General features: G+C 38.0%; 1 protein-coding gene across 1 annotated transcript; it reads right to left on the reverse strand.

Annotated features, from left to right (window-relative positions):
* Window positions 1-268: 268 nt before the first annotated feature.
* On the reverse strand, window positions 269-24,116 carry inpp4aa (inositol polyphosphate-4-phosphatase type I Aa). The gene is made up of 24 exons (XM_042002494.1): window positions 24,017-24,116; window positions 18,887-19,133; window positions 18,736-18,780; window positions 17,153-17,271; window positions 16,956-17,072; window positions 12,907-12,986; window positions 12,696-12,813; window positions 12,245-12,335; window positions 11,972-12,119; window positions 9,466-9,596; window positions 7,725-7,829; window positions 7,504-7,612; window positions 7,390-7,407; window positions 7,024-7,210; window positions 6,310-6,582; window positions 6,080-6,227; window positions 5,729-5,761; window positions 4,884-5,056; window positions 4,657-4,780; window positions 4,120-4,387; window positions 3,715-3,812; window positions 3,500-3,612; window positions 3,255-3,409; window positions 269-3,175 (listed from the first exon to the last, which is right to left on the reverse strand). The coding sequence occupies exons 2-24, from the start codon at window positions 18,984-18,986 to the stop codon at window positions 3,043-3,045; spliced, it is 2,886 nt and encodes a 961-aa protein (XP_041858428.1). The 5' UTR covers window positions 18,987-19,133; window positions 24,017-24,116; the 3' UTR covers window positions 269-3,042.
* Between the last annotated feature and the right edge of the window lie 1,754 nt (window positions 24,117-25,870).

The raw sequence follows: 25,870 nt of genomic DNA on the forward strand, positions 1-25,870 counted from the left end.
AATTTCCCGATTGCACCAGCAATGCAGACACTGTGGATGCTTTAAGACCTTGCTTTTTAAGTCTTTTCTCTAATGCAGATTATAAAAACTAGCTATCATTTGAATAAAGTCACAAATCAGGTTTCTGTTATTACTCTGGTTTCAGCTGGCTGGACCACACGACCACAGCTGGCCTCCAAAGCTGGATGGGATGTTAAATTTCCTGTTTCCATGGATTTTATTTTAATTTTAGATACTAAATAAAAAAAAAAGTCTTTTAGTGTCAAAGTGAATAACTGAATGATTTAACGTCACAATATTCAGCAAACATATTCCTTAAATTATATATAGCCTTCAAACAAATAAATACTATTTGAATGTCACTTAATTGACACTGAAATTAGGCATCAATAAACCTTTACTAATAATCCAGGTTCAGTCCAGTCCATTCAAAGCACCCTGCTCAACAACTGATTGCATCAAGGTTATAATTTTCTCAGTACAACTGTGACAATATCTGGCAGAACCAGCCACATTAACATAACTTCAAGCAAAAGTTCTCAAAATAAAATCTTTTGTTGCTTTAGGTATTGTACATTAAGGTCCCCTGGAGCCTGGAACTGATAAATGGAACAGGTGCTGTTGGTAGTTGGTGCAGTTATGCAATATGCATTATTTAACTTCGGTGTGTGTGCTCAAGGGCAGGCTGAACTAAAGGAGACAAAAAACAAAAAAACAAAAAACAAAACAGAACCTCCAATAATGTCGAGCAGAAGGCTTTCTTTTAAATTTACATGCAAATTAAAGAAATTTTGAATTAATTTCAATCACAAAGTCCTGTATTTTTTAATAAGACCGAGAACAAACACTTTTGATTCATTCAAAACAAAATTTGAATGTAATGAACAATTTAGTGCCGCATACAAACCTGCAGAAATGTCTTGAATATCTTGAGATATGTTAGAATTATAAAACAATGTAATGCACCACTCTGAAGCCTACAAACTGTGAACTACTTCCCCACTTATGCCTTCAGTCTAGCATTAAAGGAACCTTAGAAATGACATTAGACACAGCAATATAAATCTTAGAGTGAGATGTATAATGTAAAGACCTGTGCTTGCTCTACAAAGTGATATGATGTTGGAGCAAATGAATCCTGTGATTCTAACAGCTATCATCCTGCAGTGATGTTTAGGTTCAGAGGAAAATCTATGATGAGTAACATTTACTTTGATGCCTATAGTATACATAGGCAGCTACAAATGATGGTCTTCTTTTAATTTAATTTTGACAAATCAGATAATGTTAAGCTTATTTCAATACAACTTTTTTTTTCTTTGAAGAGTCTGAAACAAAACAGGAGTAAGTGATGTTATTAGCCTAAGAAATATTTTAAGTAGTGGATTTACAAAGTACCAGTGTGGTGATGTGGGATAAACTCATAGTACAGAAGAATGTAATATTTTAGTTACTGCAGCAGATAAAACTCTGAAAACATTAAGTTAAAGATGAATAAGTGTTTTACAGCAAAAAGAAGAAAGAAGGAAACATGTTGCAAAGGAGATTCCAGCTCTCAGATAACATTTCAAGTTCTCACCATTAAGGTCAGGTGATGCAAATGACAAACTTTTACAAATGGTCTGACTTACATGCTTTGTTCCTTCCCTGTCACTATGCCCTGAAAATGAAAGCAATTGAGGCCCACACTGATAAGGCGATAAGAAGACATCAAACTGTTTTCAATCAGTCATATAGTCAAAATAAAGGACGCTGCCAGTAACAGTGTATGAGTTCAGCTCTGAAAGTATAAAAAAACAGCTATTTAGATTGCCAGAAAGAGCAAAACCTAATAAAACATGACTGTCATTAAAGAGGCAACAGAAAAAAAAGAGCTCCAGAAGCTGTCACTTGTGTATATGAAGTATATGAATATCTGAACAAGCTTGAAGCCTTGTGGTAACAAGTCCTGTACAATGATGAATGATCTGTTAAGAATAAACTCTGGATTAATCCTATGTTGGCTTAAATAAAATGAAAAGAAAATGGCCCCACAAAAAGATCCTAAAAACAACTGAATACGTACAATGCATCACTGGTGGAATATAAAAGATGGTGTCTTCAGTGTCCCAAAATATAATGAAAAAAAAAAAAAAGATTGAACAGACCTCAAGAACAGCAGAACATTGAAGATGGCCAAATAGTCAGTAGTAGCACAGGTTTAGGGGATATTTGTGAAAAATAAAAGATAAAAATTTGCAGGCTGCAAAAAGTCTACAAGCCGAATGACTTTCCAAAGGAGGTCATTAAGCACTGACTTGAAGGATGCTCAAATTTGTTTTTGACCCTTCTGCTTTATTTGTTTGAAACTGTTAAAGATGGAAATTAAAAACTGAGTAAAAAAACAAAGGATTTTATCATCTTTAACTTAATGCATTTGAGATATCTTGTCATCTTTTACTCAATTAACTATTTACAATAATAGAAGCTCTGACTGGAAAAACACAACTGATGCAGCAGAGTTGCTCTGCAGCACAGATTATTTAGCTTTATAAGGCTTTCATTACTGCATCAGATTAGTTAAAATAAAGAAAAATACCAACTCTTCCTCTTTAACTGAGAAGGTCACAGGATCAAATTAAATCAAAAGTGACAAGTACACATACGGGGTAAAATATGTGCCACATTATGTCTTAAAGCTGAGACATCTGCAAGTTCTTTCTAGGACACAAGTTAAAATGACTTTAATCCACATGGGCTGTACACCTCTTGATGCTACAAATGGTACAACCACAGGACTGCTTGCACACCACCTAAAATGTGACACAGAATGTCATATCTTTACGGATTTTCTCTGTTAAGTGGCTGTGAAAGGTGTGCAAATCTAGCACTACAGAGAGGGAAGGGGAAACTGCTAGAAAACAATCTACAGTAGCACTGGCACTTGGACATTTATCATCTTAAGCACAAAACAAAGAGCTGTTGTTCCAGTTTGTGATGGTATTTTTCTTTGCATCATATCCTCACTGAGTCTTTTGGTTTCCATGAGACAGAAGAGTCCACTTAGGTCTCAACTTTCCCATATGTCCCTTCTGGAGGGCGATACTGTTTGGGGAAGGCTTTGAGCTGGAGAGAGTTAAAGGCGTATTTACGACATCCCACATTCTTCATGGTGTTCTCTCTCCTACAGCCCTCACTGTGGAGAAACACAAGTCAGACATTTTTATTTTGTTTTGACAGCAATATTATTTTCGTAATAAGTGGTAGAGACTGACCTGCGCATGCAGTCCAAGGCCTGGTAGAAGACCTGTGGGGCCAGGCCGTGCTCCTGCTGCAGAATCTGACACTGTTCCAGGGTTAGAGACATGGCCGTGCGGTCTTTGGCGCTCTTACAGCTGGTGAAACGTACTCCATTCAAGCGTCGACATGCCTTTAAGGTATGTAGAAAAAGATTTGTTAAAAAAATAGAACTGTTTTCATTTTTTGGGGGGTGTGGCAGAAAAAAGATAAGGAAGCCTACCTCAGCTGCTTGCCACAAGATCTCCACGTTTTTGCTTTTCTTGGCATTCACGTTCTGGCTCATCAGTTTGAGTAGCTCAGGCAGAGTGGTGGTACTGCGGGAGCGAGGAAGGCCTGAGGACATAACAGAGGAGAAATTGTAACCAAGGTGCAGTTTGAAGGTGAAAAATACACCTTTATTTCTAATAATCAATTGACTGTGTTCGTGTGACTCACAGTCTTCTGGAAGAACTTCTTTAAACTGGTCGTAGTATGAGCTGAGGCGTGTCATGTTCTCCATGTTGATTACATCTTGAAGTGATGTGTCTCCAAACCTGCATACATATAGGCCTACTTATTTCATTTTAAACATTGTGCAAAGAAAAATGTGGACAAGTAGTTAAACATATTGAACAACCCTGCACACTTTCATAACATACTAATTCTTCACCAGGGTTACCCTTGAGTTTGAAAAATGGAATATAAATAAAGTTGAGCTGATTAGAACGTTTTTACTGATATTTGCAACAATCTATTAAAATGGACCTAATTTTACAAGGATTAGTTTTATCTAACTATCTTCTTCAACATCTTTATACCCTAAAGTCTACAGCTTTTCCTCTCCCCGTCTCAGTGACTCACTTTTCAGCCAGTGTCTGCTGTTCATTGATCCCCACGTTGAACAGGACTGGCTGCACTCGAAGTAGCATCCCATTCTGGATCTCTCGAGGCAGTGTGTCAAACATTGCTCCAGGCATCGGGACCCTGACGTTAAAGCCATTCCTGTTCCCTGTGATCACTGGCAGCATATCTGGGCCAAAACCTGATGTTGCCTGGGTAACCTTAAAGGTGACATTTCTCAAGTCCATCACTCCGACACTCATATCCTCCAACATGGCCAACTCCTCTCCTTAAAATAACATGAAGTCAAGACAAAAACAGTTATGGTAACCATTATTAATTCTTCAAGGAGTTTTTTTCTTGTATTGTTTGATTTTTTTTTTTTTTAATTATCAACACCTGTAAAATCAGATTTATCGAATATAATATATATTTTATATATAATATATGCAACATTTTACAAAATAATCTCCTTACAAAACTACTCTTTTTTAAGTTTTCATATGTATACATTCCTAATCATACAGGCATGCTTACACACATTCTCTCACAAGTTACCGTAGGTGCTGAGCAGACTTTCATACTGAACCAACAAGCCGATGGTGTGAAGCTGCTTGAGGAAGCCTGAGTCACAGACACAGTTCCTCAGTTTGAGAACGAAGCCACAGATCAGAGCCGTCAGCTGCAAACAGAATGCTCACATCAGTGTTCACAGATGCCCCAAACTGCAGGAGTATGGATTTAATATGTGTTTATAGAGAAGTTAGTGGCAAATTTTGACAGACTGTCTGGCAGAAGACGACATCGCGGCGATAATGTAGTGTGAGGCTCATGGCAATGGTGGGCGCGCTGTCCTGCATCAGTAGAAACACCATGGCTTTTTTGGCTTTTTCGCTCATTAATGACACACAGTCTGCCAGCGTGGTGAGGAGAGGATACAGTGCAGTGCTCCATTCCCCTTCAGATAAACAAGTGGAGAAATCCAACAGAAATCTTAGCATAATAACAAGTAGGCCATTCTGAAATCTAAGAGATCATTTTGAAATCTTGGTTTTAAAACTAACAAATGGTTTTAAAACATTCCAAAACATAATTTGCGTTGCAGCTGCCTGAAATGATTTATGCTCATTATCATCATGTTACAGGGTAAAACATAGTAATCCAGACAGACATAGTAATCCAATAAAGTTCACAGTTTCCAGAGCTGATTTAGTTCTCATGTCATCAGACAGTTTTATCATAAGCCTACCTGACATGTCTCCATCTTCATCAGAGGTGTCACTGGATGGTGTGTGACGTGTACATGAACATTAGCTGATTTGTACACGTCACACACCATCCAGTGACACCTCTGATGAAAACAGAAGACCACTGTCAAAACATGTCAGGTAGGCTTATGATAAAAGTGTCTGATAACATAAGAACTAAATCAACTCAGACATAGAGTCTGTAAGTAGTTAAAGTTTTAAAATATGTGCATATTTATGGAACTGTTCTTTAAAGATTTAATCCATTTTAAAGAGAAGCAGATTAAAAGCAAATGCTTACTTTCTCACCCAAATAGATACGTGACCACATAGAAAGGGAAATAAGGTTAAAACATTTTCCTTTAAGGAAACATTGTTCTCACCTGGTGATGTCTTTTCAACCTCTGGGCTGCAATCTACAAATAACAAAAAACAGAGGGTATTTAGATAGGAAGAAGATTCCACTTTTACTAATAAATTACCATTATATTTAAGATTATACTCCTTACTTCACAAACACTAAAATAATTTAGACAATGCTGAAAAGAGCCTGCAGGAGTCTGAGAGAATGATGATGATGATGTTCGGGAGAATGTGAGGACGGAGTTAAGTAGAAAAGAACATGAAAACATCCTTTTGTAACTCAAGATCTATCCAGAAATTTCCCTATTACTATACATTATATACAAAAAGGATATCCATTGACTGTGTAATTATCAGATAGACAAATGTACCTTTCTTAGTGTTACTTGGCTCCTCATTGGCGAGCAGAAAGACATCCTCAGAGCTGCTGTCACTCTGGAGTTTGTCACGCTGCAGCAGCCGGTCCACCTTCTGGATCACACACTCCAGGCTTTTATCCACATTTAACCAAACCTTCTCCTGAGCACACATACACGTCAAAGATGAACACACTTTAAGCAAACCTGTCTATAAAGAAACAGACAGAACCTTCTTGTCTTACCCACTCCTCCTCATGCAAATCTGCCTGCATGGAGGCACGCTTGTTTTTACTCCCTTCACTGCCCTCTACATGCCGGGACGGCGACGTTGCAGCACGAGAAGGGGAGGCGGGGTGACGAGAGGGGGAGCGAGATGGAGAGCGGGAGGAAGGTGAGAGGGAGGAGGAGGATGGTGAAGGGGTGCTTTGTTGAGATAACTCTGGACGGGCAGCAGCCAGGGCGAAGATGGCCGAGGACAAAAGTTTGGAGTCACACACGGTCACCAACTGACGGGTCTGGAAGAGGAAGGGAGGAGGATAAATGTTACAGAATCAGATTAACTTAAATGTCTTTTAGTGTTCATTGAACATTATGTCCAAAAAAGAGGCCTTGCTCTCATTTCTAGGTGAATCTTTGTAATATGTGTCAGGCTGCCTGACAGTGATGCCTGTAGGTGTCACTTTCTGGTTCAGTAATGATGATTCTCCATACATTTTCAGTCATGTTTTAATTAAACTATTTAGAAAAAAAATAACTAAAACATTTGTTTTTTCACAAGAACTGATGTTTTCTGTTCATCCAAATCATGATGAACTGGAAAATATGAGATAAAACAAAGTACATAAATATAATATAATATAATATAATATAATATAATATAATATAATATAATATAATATAATATAATATAATATAATATAATATAATAAGATGACTTCATATGACAGGTGTCTCACCTTCTCTGTTAAGATGGCCAGAGTTCTTTCCAGAGCATTAGCGGAGCGTTCCTTGGCAGCTCGGGATAGACGTTCAGTATAGTAACACACTTGTGTCTTCAGAGTGTTAATTTGACCAATCAGCTCTGTTGCTTTCACAACATCCTGAGGCTGGTAGGCCATTCCTTTAGAACCAGAGCTAGCAGAGCTTTGGGAGTCCATTGGCATGAGCCACAACAGCAAAAAAAAAAAAAAAAAAAAAAAAAAACAAAACATAAAAGAGAAAGGAGAAAGTTAAAAAAAAGGAACTAATCTAGTGTGTACACTTAGAATAGAAAAACATACAGATATAGAACACAACTCGCAGGTCAGTTCATGTGATCTTACCTTTCCTCTACATAAGTCCTGATGAAGGAAAGAAAAAAGTTTATCTATCTTTTCAAATCACATCATTAAAATTGTAGGAGAAAACTTCAGGGAGGTTTGATTTAAACCACTCACTGTTTTCTGGCTTCTTCCAGCTTGATTAACAATTTTCGGAGGCCGCAGCCTTTAAAACCTTGATGATGTGCTGCAGGAGCACCGATGGTTACAACATCGTATGTCCTGTCTAATGTTGTAACACAGAAAAACAATCAATTATTAAAAGGGGATTTTAAACAAACAATCTGTTATCCTAAAAGTTAAAAACATGCATTAAACATTTGTGCACAAATACCTACCATAGCCAGTCTCTCCCTGTACTCTCATCCTCTGGACATGCAGGTTAGTGGGAATAAACTCCAACTTCTTTTCAGCTTTCAAGGTGCTGGACTTAAATGAAGGACCTGGGAAGTAAGAGATAAAAAAGAAGAGATTAATTATATCTGTAAAGAGGAGCTAAATGAGTTAATATACTTTTCACTACAGTACAAATATAATGTGTGACAGCAACTGTATATCAGTGACAAGGTACCATAAATATCATGTGATGCTGGAATAGAACACAAAGTTATGGTTTCTTAGTTCCGGCACGCTGCAAGGGAATGGCAGCCCCAGGAATGTGCATAATGAATGCCAGCGTGCCATCAAAGGTTGGAAACTTATGTTATATTTCTTTAACCTTCACTTAACCAGTTAACAGTCATCTGTTAATTCTATTATGAACTGAGAAAACCGCTATCGGAAAACCCTTTGGTGTCATTTTTACAGTTTTTTGCTGCTCTGTGAATATCAGTTGTTTAAATTTTCAGCTTGTGAGGGAGTTTCTTAAACTGGAGGAACCCACAGCTGCTGTTTGTTAAAAACAAAATATGAGAAGTCAGAATATTTATAAAGTTTTAAAAATGCATGACCATACTTCCTCTAGCAATGAATTTGAACAAGCCATAGTGCTAAAATGTTAATTACGGTCTGAGAGTTTAGATCTCTTGGGATGCCCATGTTTGCAGGGTTCTCTTCCCATCAAAACTGTCGTAAGAAATAACAAGAAAATAAACTACTGTTGCTTAAGTGTACTTCACCACTACGGTTTTGTTTTGGATTCTTTGCACTTGCTTAGTCTGTTTTATTGTTCATTTGTTTTTGTTTCTTTTTGTTTTGGTCATTTAGCCAATTAGCATGTTTTACATCCTCAATATTGCAACCTACTGAAAGATTGCTGAGGTCACTGATTAATGCCTCTGTTGCTGTAAGTGCACCTTAATGGTGCTGTGTGTAATAAAATAAAAGGTAATGACAGAAAAATGTAATATATAATTAAAAATAGTTTCTATTGGCCTCTACTCATTTTGCTAAAATAGCTGTTATGTTTTCGTTCTCCTTAGAATGAGCCATTTATATCTACTTGCTGTAGGTCCACATACACAGAAGCTGCCATATTAGTGCCACCGTTTTTATTATGGTGTTTCTGAATGAACAAACAACTCTTTGTGTGAAGTGAGAACACTGAGCTTTAAGACTGTTGTGCAGGTTTGTTTGATAGGTGCTATAGCACCATTTGGGAAAAGCAATGCCCTAAAAGTCACACAAAAGAAAACATCACACATATACATAATTTTGAAGTAGATATCTGCAGTACAATCATTGCTGCACCTGAGGCCACTGGATCCACTTGCAGATGGAAACATGTTTATTTCTGGAAGAATTTTGACCACTGACAGCCACCGTCCATTCACAACTGTGTTTAGCATTAGTAAGTCATAGATAGTACCTTTAATATTGGAACAGCCCATATCATCAGACTAGGACCTCACAAACACTTGACATCTTAACTTGTACAGCACCAAGTCAAAGCTGCTTTCAAACACAGCCATATTTATATTTACTTTAGTAGAGATACAATGTTAATGGGTGTTGTAGTTGAGGGAAAAAAGATCAGTTAACATCATGAATCATCAACAAACTCATTAACCTTTTGCCAAAACACCCAGCCCTGATTTTGACATGTAAAAGTGTAAACAGGGATGTGTTTGTGGCTCTAACCTTTGTATTCATGCAGGTCACTTATTGTCTCCTGGTATGTAAGAATGATGGTCTGGTACTGAGTGATGATCTGCCTCCTGAGGTTCTCCCAGCATGGAGACAGCTCACCCAGTTCCTCCAGCTCACACACCCTGTGCATCACACACAGACAGACACACACATGCAGTGACAATCAGATCTTCCAGCAGGTGCACTGTTTTTTCACAGCTTGGGTTTTGTACAGCTTGTTTGATTGTAGACTTTCAATGGATTCAAGGATAGATCAACAGAACTACCCAAATTACATTATAAGCAACCACTGCAAAACATTAACAGCTATGATAATATTATTTTAATCACATGGAAATCTAATAAGAAAGTAGATTTAATAAATAGCACACTTCTGTAAATTAAAGTATACGCAAGGAGACATTAAGAAACTTTCTCTTATGACACAAAAACTTGCCAAAGTCATACTTTTCTGATTAATCTCCAGTCAGTAAAACCTTTCCAGCATAAACATCAGGACCTTAAATTTAAAGTTTAAAAATATCCATCTATTTTCTATACATGATTATTCCAATGCAGGGTTGTGGGGTACTGGAGCCTATCCCAGCATATACTAGGCAAGAGACAGGGTATATGCTGGGCAGGTTGCCAGTCTATCATAGGGTCAACAAAGAGAATAGTAACAGTCACTCCCAGGGAGAATTTAGAGTGACCAATTAACTTAAAATGCATGTCTTTGGACTGTCGGAGGAAGCCAGAGTAACCGGATAGAAAGTGCAAACTTTAGTCAGAAAGGCCTGAATTGGGACTGAACAGCTATGTAGCCAAAAGAAAACCACTAATAATAATAATCAGTGAGGTTAACCAGAGACAATTTGTTAGGGAGCACAAGGTCATGTGGTCTGATGAGTCTAGATGTATTCTGTTACAGAGTGATGGGCGCATCATGGTAAAAAGAGAGGCAGATGAAGTGATACACCCATCATGCCTAGTGACAAGCCTGTGGGGGCAGTGTTATGATCTGGGGTTGCTGCAGTTGGTCGACATTCTTTGGGCAACATTATATGCCCAAATAATGAGGTTAGCTGACTACCTGGATATACTGAAGGACCAGGTTATTCCATCAATGGACTTTTTCTTCCCTGATGGTGCAGGCATTTTCCAAGATGACAATGGCAGGATTCATTGGGTTCAAATTGTGAAACAGTGGTTCAGGGAGCATGAGAGATCATTTTTACACATGGATTGGTCACCACAGAGTCCAGACCTGAATCTTTGGGATGTGCTGGAGAAGGCTTTGTGCAGTGGTTGGAATCCCCATCATCAATGCAAGATCTTGGTGAAAAATTAACACAACACTGGATGGAAATATATCTTGTGACATTACAGAAGCTTTTTAAAACAATGCTATAATTAAAGCTAAAAGTTGTCCAACAAAATATTAGAGTATGTGACGTTCTTTGGTGGCGACTTGTTTTTTTGACCAGGAAGTGCAAGATAGTCCAATTTAGATAAAATAGAAGATAAGGCTGTTTAATTTCAGATGAAGTACTTCTGTATGGTTGGTAAGTGGGTGTGCATAGTTCATGTGATTCCTGTTCAAATCACTCTTTTATAACATCCAGTTTCAAAGGACCAAAATGATGAAGGCAAAATTGTAAAACTTGAGGCTTGGAAATGGAAGTTTAAAACCAGAGGGTGACATCATTCTGCTACATCTTTCTTTATCATAACGTCTATTCATGTAACAAATCAACATCACTTTCTAATGTGGTGCATTCATCAAATAGGGCTCTCCTTTTCATAGATAAGTGTATTCAGCTCTGTGACACTAATTGCTGAATAGCTCAACCTCAATGTTCAAGCTGGGACAAGATACAAGAATGATGACACTTCAAGGCCTTGCAGCTGTTCTAGACAGATGTCCATACTCTGCTTTAAAGTCCTTTGAAGAATTTTTAGTAAACCTTCATTAAGTGATCTCTAACCAGCATCTCATTGACTGTGCATGTGCTCCTACACTAAATGTTGGTTGGAAAAAGCACCAAAGGCATCTGAATAAACAGTTATAGCTTTTACATGTTTATATCAGGTTGCTAAAGTTTTTATTTTATAAAGATTTTATTCAACTTTCTGGATCCTAAAGCTTTTTCTTTCTTTTCTCAAAATCAAACCAAACCATTTCTCCATGAATCAAATATCTAGCCAGTGTTAATCTTAGTCTTCTCAAGATTTCCGCCATATTGTCATTTTCACTTTGTGTTGTTCTGGGAGCTGGTTGTTGTTGATGTTGTAGAATTGCAATCAATCATTTCTATAAATTAACACTGAATATATAGTAACTAAGATAAAACATGAAGAGGGAACATACCGTTTGAATTTTATAATCATACAAAGAGATCACTACAACAGGCAATCAACAAAGCCAATGACATCTATTTACACAAAAAACTATCAAGAAAGGTGAATTACTTCACTTTCTTTCATCTTAAAAATAAACCTAACTTTTAAGTTATACCTGACAGCATCCTCCTCCAGCAGAAGTTTGACAAACTGTCGAGGAATATGCAGGGAGAGAGCACTTTCTGCCATCTGCTCCAGGATCCGCAGGTGGTTACCGTCCGTAGTGGGAAAACGGTACGTCCGTGACATGACGCCTCCAAACACTGAAACAAACAGGAGAATCGCAGAGCTGGACCACTGTGAGACACTCACCATGAGATAAACTTTCTATATTTAACTGTTATAAGAAGAGCTAACCAGCCATATGTATATGACCACATATACTGACCTGCCTTCAGCATGGGATCTTTACATAATGATGAAGATTTGGATTTGATGTTCACGGATCCAGTTAGGCTTTCATCCACAGGAAGGACCATCTGACACACATAACAACAATGTTTGCAATAAAGAAATGCACCTGATGTTCACATTTCTAGCCTTTTAATACATTGTATCACAACTAATGGTGGATTAAACAAATCTGAAATTATATTAACTTATATTTATCTTTTTTTTGTCATTTTTCAACCAATTAAACAAGGTTGTCATACATCCATTGTATTTTCATTAAAAAAAAAAATTTCATGTAGAATGGCACAAAACAAATCATTAGTAAAGAACTATAATAAAGAAAAGTTATACCTTTTGCAGAAATACAACTATCAATTTAGTTATTTAAATTATTAAAATACTTCCACTGATATGGGTACAAACCCAAAAACTAATTTTTTACCCACCCTTCCATTAACAGTGTCACCCCTCTGTAATCTTGCGACCGGTGTCCTCTGCTCGCGCTTCTCCTCTATTTGCCAGGCGATGACAGTGATGTTTCCCACTCGCTCATTCTCTGATGATCTGAAACACAGCAACATCGAGTCAGGTCCCCGAGCCCAGACTTAGCAAGCAGCAAACTGAACATTAGCCTCAGTGTGTTATAGCTGTTATTACCTGAGAGTCAGGTGCAGCCTGTGGTGTTTGTCCTGCAGCAACTCCTTCACAGAAAACATGGACGAACCGAGCATGTACATCTGTGGCACAAGTCCACACACACAAGAGCAGACCATGAAGGGTGTTGTTTACATTTGTGCAAGGTGATTTTCCATAAGAAATTAGGCTGTCCTCACTTCATGAACAAGCTGTTCGAAAGTCTTCCATCTCTGCATGATCACGTGTTGATTTTAGGTGGGGACATGAATTGTGTCATAGACCCGGTACTCGATCGATCCAAGCCCACCTCCTCCCAGTCCTCAATGTCTAAAGCCCTTTCAACCTTCCTGTCTAGCAATAGTTACGTAGACCCCTGGAGACTTTCTAATCCGGGCAATAGACAATACTCATTTTACTCCAAAGTTCACCAAACCTTTTCACGAATTGATTATTTTTTTATTGACTCTAAATTAAATTCTAAAGTTACATCTTCTTCATACCACCCGATTGTTATCTCTGACCATGCACCTGTCTCCTTAGATGTTCTGCTCTCCTCTGATCCTCGTTATCTCACTCCTTGGAGGTTTAATGTATCATTGCTGTCAGACGTTAACTTTCATGACTTTATCACAAAGGCAATTGACGACTTCATTGCTCTTAATCAGTCTGACTCTGACCCAATCTCAAACTCTTTATTGTGGGAATCCTTAAAAGCTTTTCTTCGAGGTCAGATCATCTCCTACTCAGCTTACCTGAAAAAGGATCGGCTGGGCAAGATGCAAAAGCTCTCTTCTGACTTGGCTGAGATAGACCAGCAGCTTGCAGCTGCCCCTACCTCTGTTGCTTTAAAGCGCAGGGTTGCCTTGCAGACCGAGTTTGATCTTATAACAACTGGTGATGCTGAACGTCTCCTACTGCACTCTAGATCTACATACTATGAACACGGTGACAAGGCTGGGAGACTACTTGCTCACCAACTACGTCGCCAAGCTTCCTTACGTCTCATCTCCTTCATTAGAGATAAGTCCGGTACGCTGCAGGATCATCCACTTTCCATCAATTCGGTCTTCAAAAAATTTTACTCCACATTATATAGGTCCGAATCTCCACCAGATAACACTGATATGAATAACTTTCTGGACAACCTGGACTTTCCAACACTTAGCCAGGATGCTTCGAATATGCTTGATCAGCCACTTTCCAGAGAAGAACTAATCCTGGCCCTGCAGGACATGCAGAACAACAAAGCTCCTGGCCCGGACGGGTTTTGCACGGAATTCTATAGAGCATTCTCCGGTAAATTGATCCCATTGTTGCACTCTGTTTATACTGAATCTTTGACTAATGGCTCTCTTCCCTGTACATTGAGGCAAGCTTCAATTTCCCTCCTGTTGAAAAAGGACAAGGATCCAGAACTTACCACCTCTTATAGACCACTCTCTTTACTTAACGTGGACACCAAGATCCTTGCAAAAGCTCTAGCTCGCCGTTTGGATAAGGTTCTCCCCCTGATTATTTCAGAAGAACAAACCGGATTTATAAAGGGGCGTCAGCTCTTTTCCAACATTCGCACTCTTTTCAACATCATCTACTCCTGTGAGAACACTCTCGTACCAGAAGTCGTAATCTCAGCTGACGCTGAGAAGGCTTTTGATAGGGTGGAGTAGGATTATTTGATTTCAGTTCTCACTAAGTTTGGGCTTGGAAATGGGTTCATATCTTGGATTCGTCTGCTTTATACTTCACCGTGTGCCAGCATCATTATTAATGGGGTGCAGTCAGATTATTTCCTTTTGAACAGAGGTTGTCGTCAAGGCTGCCCCTTGTCCCCGCTTCTATTTGCACTTGCAATTGAGCCTTTATCTATTTATTTAAGAACATCTAACATATTCAATGGAATAACACGTTTTCATAAGGAGTATAAATTGTCCTTATATGCCGATGACTTATTACTGTATGTGTCAGATCCTACTAAAGCCTTCCCAGCTCTTCTCTCATTCTTTCGAATGTTTGGTTCGTTTTCTGGGTACAAGATCAACATCGCTAAGAGTGAATGCTTTCCTATTAATACATTATCTACAAAATTGCTGCAATCGGAGGTTCCCTTTAAATTAAGTGTTGCTGGGTTTAGATATCTGGGGGTTAATGTAACAAGGACCTGGAACTCTCTCCTCACCGCAAATTTTTCTCCATTACTAGTGGAGGTCAAGGCAGATTTTCTAAGATGGCGTTCCCTCCCCTTATCCTTGATTGGAAGAATTAATGCTGTTAAGATGAATATCCTTCCTAAGTTTTTGTTCTTGTTTCAGTGCCTGCCTGTTTTTTTGACCCAAACATTCTTCAAATCAATTAATTCAATGATATCAGAATTCTTATGGAAAGGTAAAGTACCTAGGATTAGTAGGACGGTACTGGAAAGTTGTAAATTTGATGGAGGACTTTGCTTACCCAACTTTCAATTCTATTACTGGGCACTTAATATCTCCAAAATCCTGTTCTGGTTCAACTCTATTGGGACTCCTTGGTGCCAATTGGAGGCACAATCCTGCCCCCGGTCATCTCTTGTAGCTCTTTTAACTGGCCCTATTATGCCCAACCCCTCTCACTTCACCAGTTACCCAGTAGTTAGCTCCACTCTAAAAATATGGTTTCAGTTTAGAAAATTTTTTAAGTCTACAACAGCCTCATCTCTCACCCCGTTACTTAAAAACCATTTGTTTCTACCAGCATTCTCTGACTTGACCTTCACCTTGTGGCATAATAAAGGAATTAAATGTTTCAGAGATCTTTATAGGAATGGGATTTTTGGTACCTTCACAGACATCTCAAAGGAATACGATATTCCCCCTCTCATCTGTTTAGATATTTTCAGGTGAGAAACTGTGCTAAATCCTTGTTTACAAAATTTCCTAATCTCGATGAATCCAATCTAGACGATTTTCTCAAATTAAACCCCAGACAACGATCACTTACATCCAAAATTTACAGCACCATTTCCTCCTTTAAAGCTCATCATACAACACGGATCAAAGACACCTGGGAGCGGGAGCTGGGTCTGTCGCTTACGGATGATTGGTGGAATATTGCTATTATCACAATTCACAAAACTTCCATATGTGCCCGTTTGACACTTATTCAGTTCAAGGTTTTTTTTCGATGCCATTATTCCAAGGCTAAATTGGCAAGGATTTTCCCAGCCTCTGTTGATGCCTGCGTCCGATGTGGTGGCTCGCCCTGTCATCTCACACACATGTTTTTCTCCTGTCCTACGCTAGTGAATTTTTGGCGGGTTTATTTTGACACAATGTCAAAAGTGCTCTCTAAATCTGTTGCTGTCTCCCCACATGTAGCAATCTTTGGAGTCCCGGTGAATTATAAACAGTGCTCAGTGTTAGAATTGGAAGTCATTGCATTTACCTCCTTAATAGCTAGACGCCATTTACTTCTGCATTGGAAGTCACCCCAACCCCCATCTACTACCCACTGGGTCAACGAAGTTATGTCTCTTCTGAAAATAGAGAAAATTAGATACTCAAGATGTGGTTTACCAAATCGGTTTTATAAGAAATGGCAGGGTTTCTTAGACTTTGCAACAACCTGAAGCCAGACTGGCCGGCACCCCCCCCCCCCCCTTCTTAACCCTCCTCCCACCCCCCTTTTTTTTTTTTTTTTTTTTTTTTTTTTTTTCCCTTTGTGTGTGTTCAAGATAAACCACCAGGACTTTTGATTTAGCACTGTCCTATTGCCTATACACCTGATCTATTGAGATACTTTTCTGGCAGAAGACCTTGTCTCTGTGGACAGATTTCAGTCCCCTTGCTGGGGACTGTGTCGTATGGCTCAGTGCTTGATCTTATAAGTTGTTTACCTTTTACTTTATTTATTTATTTATTTATTTATTTATTTTTATTCTATTTCATTGTTTTGTGTTCTAGTTATGGGTATGGATGGATGTGTTCAAAAAAAAATTCGACGAAGGATGTGTAAATTCTTGCCATATACTGTTTCTGTTTTTATGCCTTCAACTCTTGAATAAAAATATTAAACAGAGAAATTAGGCTGTGAATTACCGTGCCCTGTACGCGATCCTTCACATCATAGACAGAAAGCTTGACCTGAGTCTGCTGAGTGATGAGCGAGTCCTGAAAGAACGCTATGCTGCTCAGGAAGATAGGATTACTGGTGCCCTAAAGACAGACGGAACAGAAGGTGAAAGGGTTGTAAGAGTCTCTGAAACAAACAGGAAGAAAGGTCAGTGTTTGTATACCTCTATGATTTCAGTCTGAGCATGTTTGGTCCAGAAGGCCTGGGGTGGAGTGGTGCAGCTGATGGCCACAAAGCTGGTTGGCTTACGGTCCAGAGAGGGAGTAACCAGCTCACTGCAGGCTGCAAACCCATATAAACACAAGAGATTAAAAACTGCTGGATTTATTGGTGGGATGGCCTGTAATCCTTTGCCATGGGAGGAATGTTATACAGTATTTCTGAGTTGTTGGTGTTGGATAAGCAGTTGTTATGTAACTCTTAAACTCAGACCAGTGGATGAAAATAAAACATAGGTTTCCCATACCTTCAACATCTGAACCTATTATCACCATGACAGGTCATGCCTCTGCTGTTTTCTCATTTCTGGTAAACATTTTCTTTGTACAAAAAACAGTGCAATTCCCAGTTCACAATACCAAAATGTCTTCCAGAAACTGCAGTCATCAAATGAGAGAGGACATATTGATGTATTGATTATTAATCTACTTGGTGTTTTTCCTGATTACACTGAAATTATGCTTTCCTCTTCCTTCAAAAGAGTTGTTGAACCATGAAAATCTTTTCTTCTTATAACTATTGGATGAAAATCTATACTGTTTTCTGCATCAGCACTACAGGAACTGCGACAAATTGTTGTTTTTGGAACTTCTTTTATAGTATTATTTTGTTTGTTTAGTTTTATTTTTTTTATTGGATCTTTGTATTTCAGAGTAGTAAGTTTTCTTACATTCAGGGATTTTTCTGATGTAACTTTATATTGATTGGTCTAAATATTGTCAGTATATTTGACTAAACCATATTAAAGCATCAAAATACAAACAAACAAAAACAACTTAAACACAAGAGATAAATAGGGTTAACTGAGGCTATTTGTGATAACTCATTAACTACCTGTTGGCTGGCTGTTACACAGTGCAACTAATATGGATATGGACTAAATTGGATAACCACTGTATGGGGCTTTTCAGCCATAATACATACAAACTTGGTTCAGAACCATACAAATGTATGGATGGCTCCAAAAAAAACTAATTGGTCCTTTGAGACCATAATTTTAATATATCCAAGTTTACAATAGAAATGTTCCATCCCTTGTAGTGAATTTTGGTTCCAAAAATCCAGCAAATGGCCAAATGACACACTCAAGGCTTCAAGACGGCAATTCACAAACCAGTGAGTGACACCTTAGTGGCTCCGTCCATATTTTGTACGATCTGTGAGAACATCATTAGTGTGTTTTATGGTAGGACTGACTCAAATAAACATATTAACTTCAATCTTTATTTGAATTACTCATTTGGAACATGTAGTGTAATTCAAAGTGTCTTAATTCATCATGTTGAAGGACAGAATGGTTTTTCTCTGTGGTGTTTTTAGACTCTTTATTCTTTTTCAGTAATGGAAAGGGATACAGTCAAAGTATTATGTGAACAGATTTGTGCAAGTTTAAAAAATATATATATTAAATAACAAACAGCTGTTTTAGACTGATAAAAATAGACCTTTCAAATGAGTGGGTCATTAGAAAATGAACTGATCTATTTGCAATGTGCAGCAACACATTATTGAAATTTCTGAACTTACCCAAACTAAACTCCAGGACCGGCTCATCTGGATCCTGACTGTTGCCTGCTTGACAGAGAAAAAGATGAGCCAGAGTTTGTTTTCCTAAAACCAATTCAGTTTCATCATCCAGGAAATAAACTGGTTACCATGGTGCCAGTTACTTAGTTACCTGAAAGAGCAAGCCCCATCATCTCAGCTGAAAGATCAAAGGTGTTAGCCCGGTAGACCGACCATGGCCGATGGCGGGGGCTGCGCTCCTTTCCGGACATGGTGGGTTCACGTCAGGACTGAGGATAGAGTCAAAAAAAAAAAAGGCCTGAAGATAAACCAGTCTGTGACGTCGTCTTTTGGGATATGACTATGTCAGTTTTCTTTGTGTACTGATCTGAGCTGTCAGACGTCTGTCAGCGATAAACCTGGAAGAAAGACAGAAGAAAAATTAGGCTTTTATACAGAAATAATTTTTCATCAATATGACACTTGGTGCTAAAGAAAAAACGTTTTTAATGAGTTTCATAAAGGCTGTAATAAATAAGTAATATCAGCTGTAGCTCTAAAATAGTACTTTCTGTGGTGCTTTAATCTGACTTGAAAAACAGATGTGAGCTTTGGTCTTTAATTACATCTTGATTTTGCAAAGTGCTAATATATGCAGTGAGACGGAGCTCAGAGTGAAAAGTGAGACTTTTCACACAGCTGTGGGTTATAAACTCTGCACAGAATGCACCAAATGCACCAAAATGACTTTACATTCTCTGTCGCTTCCTTCTATATGTGTGCTTGGTTTTATTTGAATATTTAATTCTGCTTTCAGATAAGGAGAAAAAAAAACAAACAAAAAAAAAACATCAACATATTGAGCCCTGCAATGGACTGGTAACCTGTCCAGGGTGTACCCTGCCTCTCACCTGTTAATGCTGGGATAGGCTCCAGCTTACTCGTGATCCTTAATGGACTAAGTGGTTCATAAAATGAATGAATGATAATTAAAAGTACAGCCTCACAGTGTTTCATGCAAGGTTTTTCTTTTAAATATTAAATTCTGTGAGGAAAGGCTATGAAGTCACTGAAAAATAAAAGAAAAATCTATGAAGGTTTTTTCTCTAAGTGTGTGTACATTTCAGTCTCTGCATTGGCTTTTACATAATTGCTGATTAGATAATATCTCAGATGTTTGTGGTCATCAGTAAATGTTCACCATCTGATGATGAAGCTCAAGTGTTATTTTAATAATGACTGGAATACATGGCTGTCATCGTGTTGTATTAGAAATTTCTGTGTGAATTTTGTCTTTTCTCTGTGTGTTGGTGTCCTCTGGGTGATCTGCTTTATTCTGCGGGACACCGTCTCTGTGTGTTAGCTCCTGTAATAGACTGGCAAACTGCACAGGATATGCTCTGGACCCAGCTCCACTAAATCATCATTTTAAGCCACTAGTTTGCCTGAATGTAAACTGAAAACTAGATGATGAATGGGCTTATATAGATCATGTAAAACTGTTCTAAAAAACTGTGTGATGGCCTGAAATTAAAGACCCTAAAATCAATGGTTGCATCCCACAGCCAGGTTTTTGTAACTTTATCTCCCTATTTGTTGATCTTAAAATTCACTTCTACATATACCATCATTTAACACCAAATATTATCTCAACAAATAATAATAATCCACCATCTGCTGGAAGCTTGTGAATAACTGAAGGTAAAGGCTGATGATGCAGAAGCTGCAGCACATAAGGCTGCTCATAGGGAGCAGGAAACTAAAGCTGTGCCAAGTGTGCCATAGCAGGAGACTTAGCTGAACCTCTCGTTCTCTGTCTATCCTTCCCAGTCCTAATCTTCTTGACGCTTATAGCAAGCGGTCAAAGATAAAAACACTGCTGCTACCTCAAGTCTTTCTCTCACATTTTCACATTTTAGAGACAAAATTATTATTTTCATTATTAGTGTAACGATTATTTTCTTATTTAGCAGACTTATCTAAAAAGCCAATATAAAGCTGACTATCTTCTTAGTGCTTTTTTATTCTAAAATAAAAAAAATGCTTTAGAGGCTAAAGAGGAGTAGTAATTTTTTTTAAAAAGTGAATTTAATAAAAGCAATATTTTAATACTTCAGAAATATAACATTTACCAGTAAGAGATACTGTCTGTTACTCACATGTGTGAACTTCTGCACAGACAGAGCATAAATTTGAGAACAATGGATTGATTCAGATCCTGAATAGGACATCTGCACACAGATATTGTATGAAGCAAAGCACACTAAGCTGTAACTAAACAAAAAGAGCACAGCACAGAAAATAATGCATGAAGAAGATGTGACACATTAGGAAGGGAAAAGGACACAGCAAGCGGTCTGGCTAACATGATGGGCTTCAGTTTTCCTGGTAGGTAAACGTTTACATTTCCTGTGACATGTCAGGCCCAGTTAACATCCGCTCTTTGGTATTTGAGTGTGCCACACAAATATCCTCTTGCCTTTGCTCGGTGTGATCATCTGGAAAGATGCCCCCTGTGTCCTCATCCACACAAAACTAAATAAAAAAGCTGTATCTGCCACTGTTCTTATCAGCCTTGTGTGTGCAGTTGTCGATTTGATGTTGTGTGTGTGTCACTGTTCATTCGTGTGTGAAGACCTCTGCAATGAAATTCTATTTTTACTCATGAATCTGCTGACGTCACACTGCACGTGCAAAATGAAAATGCAGTCTCCCAGTAACACATATATCGAATCCACATTACATCCACACAGCTGCTCATAATCCAGTAAGCATGATGCTGGTTGCCAGTTTAATCTCTGTTTTGGCACTTTCCTGTGAGACTGAAACAAATGACAATTAAAGCATGGATGCTCTGCCTCATTAGGCTGTGTGGAAGTCATTGTCAGTGGGAGACGTCTTTTAACATGCTGTAATCTCCACTGCCTGGGGCACTGTGGGAAGCTCTATAAGAAAACACCACAGTGCATGTAATGTAATGCCACAGGGAGGAAATGGATAATCTTTATTTCATCTGCCTGATGGTCATCAGCTTCATGCAGTCTGCTGGAGGGAAGGGAAACTGTTTGCTACTCTTAAGTTGTGCTGAAAGAAAACAATCAAACACAAATCCAGCGATGGATTTTCAGTCTCATATGCCTTCCTTTAATAAGTTCACATTGCTGACTGGATGGAAGAAGTGAGTGAGATGTTGCATTTTAGCGTTTCCTGGTCTTTTTGGCCATTTTCTTAAACATTTTTGTGTAAGTAACTGAAAGAAATTCCTTGTAACTTTGCTCTCAGGTTAGCAAAATGAATGAGTTAACTGATTATTATACATTAATTTACACTGTCGGTTAATAACCGTCATGAAATGGAGAAAGATTATTGTCAACTAATTGTCTCAGCTGATGGCTGATGATTGAGGTTCAGGCAGCTAATCCTTTCATCGCTACAACCAAAGATTAACATCTATCTGCTGATGATTTATCTTTTATTAAAGTGTCTTCACGCCTACCTGAAGCCAAAAGTAATTTATAAAATGTGGATATTTGAGTTGAATTTCACATTAGAACACTAATCTTTTCAACTTTTCTTGAAAAATGATAAATGAACAGTTGTAATCACCTCATTGTTGATAAAGAGCTGACCTGTTGATGCTTTCTCTTCACCTACAACTGTCAAAAAATATCCATAGTGATTTCATGAAACTGAATGGTTTCAGGAGGCCGTAAAATACTAATTTTGTATTTTTATGACATATCATACATACAATATAACATCGTAAGCTTCAATAAATTCTTTTATGATTTTTACATTCTTGTTTTAGAAAGTATGTTAAACACTGATAATCAAAACAGCTTCAAATAAATTTCCTGTGAATTGTCTAAATGATGAATCAGTAAACTATTCTAGCAACAGTCAGACTAACTGTAATAACAGATTTCTAAGTCTGTGTAGCACAAATATGTCATTTCTGACCAGCTTCAGTTGATTCTGCTGATAAATGCTTTTTGTTGGGAGGCAATACTGTGAGTTAGTGGCTATAAATTATGTGAATTTGTGGGAAGGACAAAAAATTTAGGTGGTCTTTAGTTTACTGATTGTCTGGAGACAAAAGTGACCCAGTTTGTTGGGCTGCTGGCTCTCAGCTGGCCTCCTGCAGACGCTGTCAGCACCAACTGCACTGCAGCTCCTCTTTCTCAGATCTCCTCCACATCCCTATAAATCTCTCTCCTCTGCTCTGTCATCAACCCTGTCTTCTTTCTTTTCAGCTTCAGCAAACTCTTTCCTGTGTCACCCATGTAGGCGTGATGCTCCTGTACATGTCAATCTACTGGTTCAGTTTCAGATCCAGTGCTGGTCTGACCTAAAATCTGATGTAGAATTGCTCACTCGGTGTAAAAATCTTCACATTTCCCCAAAACTCAACAATATATTGAAGAAGGGGAGAATATAAAAATGACTTTACTCCCAAGTGGAGAATATTTCCCTAACCACAGAAAAGCAGAGGATGTTCATGAAGAAGCAACTCTTCGGGGGGTCGAGCTTTACAAAGAAATCTGTTGTGAATTGTTACACATTATTTGAATGGATCCCCAAGTATCAGAAGAACCAGGCTGCACAAACACTGCAGATGTAATAATTCAGAAGTTACATGCTTTCTCTCTCAAAAGTCTTCAAAAACACACATAGGACAACACAAACGGTGGAAAAGTCAGGAAATTAATCATTAACAAGATCACTTTCTATTCTGTTATAAAAACAGTGATTCACCAGATCAAATTTAATCCTGTGCACTCTGATAGGACTACAGAGAAGGCCCGAAATGGCGTGGCACGTTGCTTTATAAAGCACCATGTCCAGCATTAAATGTGGGGAAATAGTATATGTTTTTATAATAACACAACAGCGCACTTCTCTGGGTTAACAGGCTGGTTGTGTGGAAATAAAGACCAAAGCTATCCAGTATGTATCTATTCATGGCAGTACTAGCCAATGATACCGCAACTATACTTAAGTGAGTCTATATTTATTTACAGACAATAACAAATATTGCGTCATGACCTGCTGATGCTCGTCCTCTGGCTGTTTGTATGACGCTGATGGGTGTACATTTCATTCAGCACAATTAAAACACGCTACGAATTAAAACAAAAAACATCGATATTTGATATCTCGCTATGGTTGTAAACATCTCATTCTGATTCCGCTGCGAGCTACTGCTGTCGTTTCTTGACAACATTTATGACAGATAAAACGCCCCGCAAAACCCATAAAATTACAAAAATTAGAAACACACTCTGATATAAATTTGTCATACCGTTCAGAGAAACGAGCAGGTTTCTTGTCATACTGATGCGCATCCTGGTCGACGATGCCTGCAGTCAAGACTCGCCCTGACTCCCTCTGACACATCCAGACGTAATACTTTCGGTGGATGCAACGCCTCCTCTGACCGATAGGAGCCGCTGTAGGTCTGCTTTGCAAAAAGCAAGGGTACCAAGACCACAACCACTTGCTGCTAGAGGAGGTGCACTGGATGCTGATGGAGAGAGGCATCCAGAGGAAAACAAAGAAAACAAATGTTTGCCAAAACTTTGGATCCCAAACCAGTAAAGAATGTGAGGTGTTTGATAGAATGAGCGTATACATAATTTTTAAAAGGTTGGCATAAAATGATGCAATCAACCTATCAAATTGTTAAAAAGCTGTTTGTGTGTGTGTGTGTGTGTGTGTGTGTGTGTGTGTGTGTGTGTGTGTGTGTGTGTGTGTGTGTGTGTGTGTGTGTGTGTGTGTGTGTGGAAAGTTATGTATTTTGCAGACCTGATGTCCCCAGAATCTGCCTCAAGGTAGAGCATTGGTTCTTGGCTCTTTTGTTCTTTCACACTCTAAAAAGATTATATTTAACATTTATCTATCCATTGTCTATGTCCACTTATTCCACTGCAATGTCAGTGTTGTGTATTGAAACTGTTCTTATTTATATATCTTTTTCACTAAAAAAAAAATAATCAGAATAGTGCTTTACATTCGCAGTCAGCCTTTAACTTTTACTCAAAAATAAAACAATTGTTAACTTGAACCATTTGCTGCTGGTTGGCTTGTAAAATTCATTAAATGTTGCCCACAATTCCAAAGATTTACCCAAATTCTGAAAAAGTAAATGTAGATTATTTATTTATTTTCCTTGTTTAGTATTCTCCTGATTGAGGATTTCCTAAAGCTCTTTGTGGAAACCATTGCAGAAAGCAGGTGCAGCATCAAGTTTGTTGTTAAAATGTTAATCATGACAGACAGAAATGCTGGATAAACAGACACAGACATAATTAATAAATACTTGTTAAACTTAAGGTGCACTTTCGGTTGGTCACAGTGTACTTCAGCAGAAACAAACTAAGTTAACTTCTTCATCTTTTAGTGGAGATTTATTATTAGTTTCTAATGTTCCACTCTAGAGGCCAGCCGACATTTTCACTGAAACTTCCTCTCCGTGTGGAAATTCAAACGTGGTAAAGCAGGTTCAGAATAAAATGAACATGCGTTTCCACTGTTGTGTGAACATATAAAACAATGTCGTTTGTTGTTTTAAATTTCATGTAGGCTATGTGTTTAGAATGAACTATAATGTACATAAGGGGCAGTTTATATAAGTTTTTTTTTCTTGCTGCTCCTTTTCATTCTTGTTTTTAGGTTATATTTGATAAATTTTTCAGTCCTGTTCAGTTCAGTTAATTTATGTTCAGTTCAGTTCCTTTATTGTCCCTTGAGGGGAAATTTGGTTTGCAGTGCAGTACAACATACAAGGGACAATCAAGACAACCAAGACAGTCAACAATCACAACCACAATACAAAAGGGTAAGATCAAGCTGTCAATAAAAAAATAAATATATAAAAATAATACAAACAATACTAATAGTTAAAGTTCCAAAATCTAATGAAGTGCTTTTTAGTCAGTGCAGGCAAATAAAATGTCTCAGGCTCAGAGCAAATGGAGGACATTTATTGCACTATTGAAGGAAAATGTAAACCTATTGCTTTTTGTTGGATTGTATCAAGAATTAATTTAATAAACTAAACGGAAATTAAAACAATGACTATGCTGTGTTGATAGTCGCAAGTCTTTTTTTTTTCTTCTTTTTTATGTTCATAGGTTAGGTTACAGTGAATCAAAGA

The sequence above is a fragment of the Melanotaenia boesemani genome, chromosome 12, assembly GCF_017639745.1.
Source record: "Melanotaenia boesemani isolate fMelBoe1 chromosome 12, fMelBoe1.pri, whole genome shotgun sequence".
NCBI lineage: Eukaryota > Metazoa > Chordata > Actinopteri > Atheriniformes > Melanotaeniidae > Melanotaenia > Melanotaenia boesemani.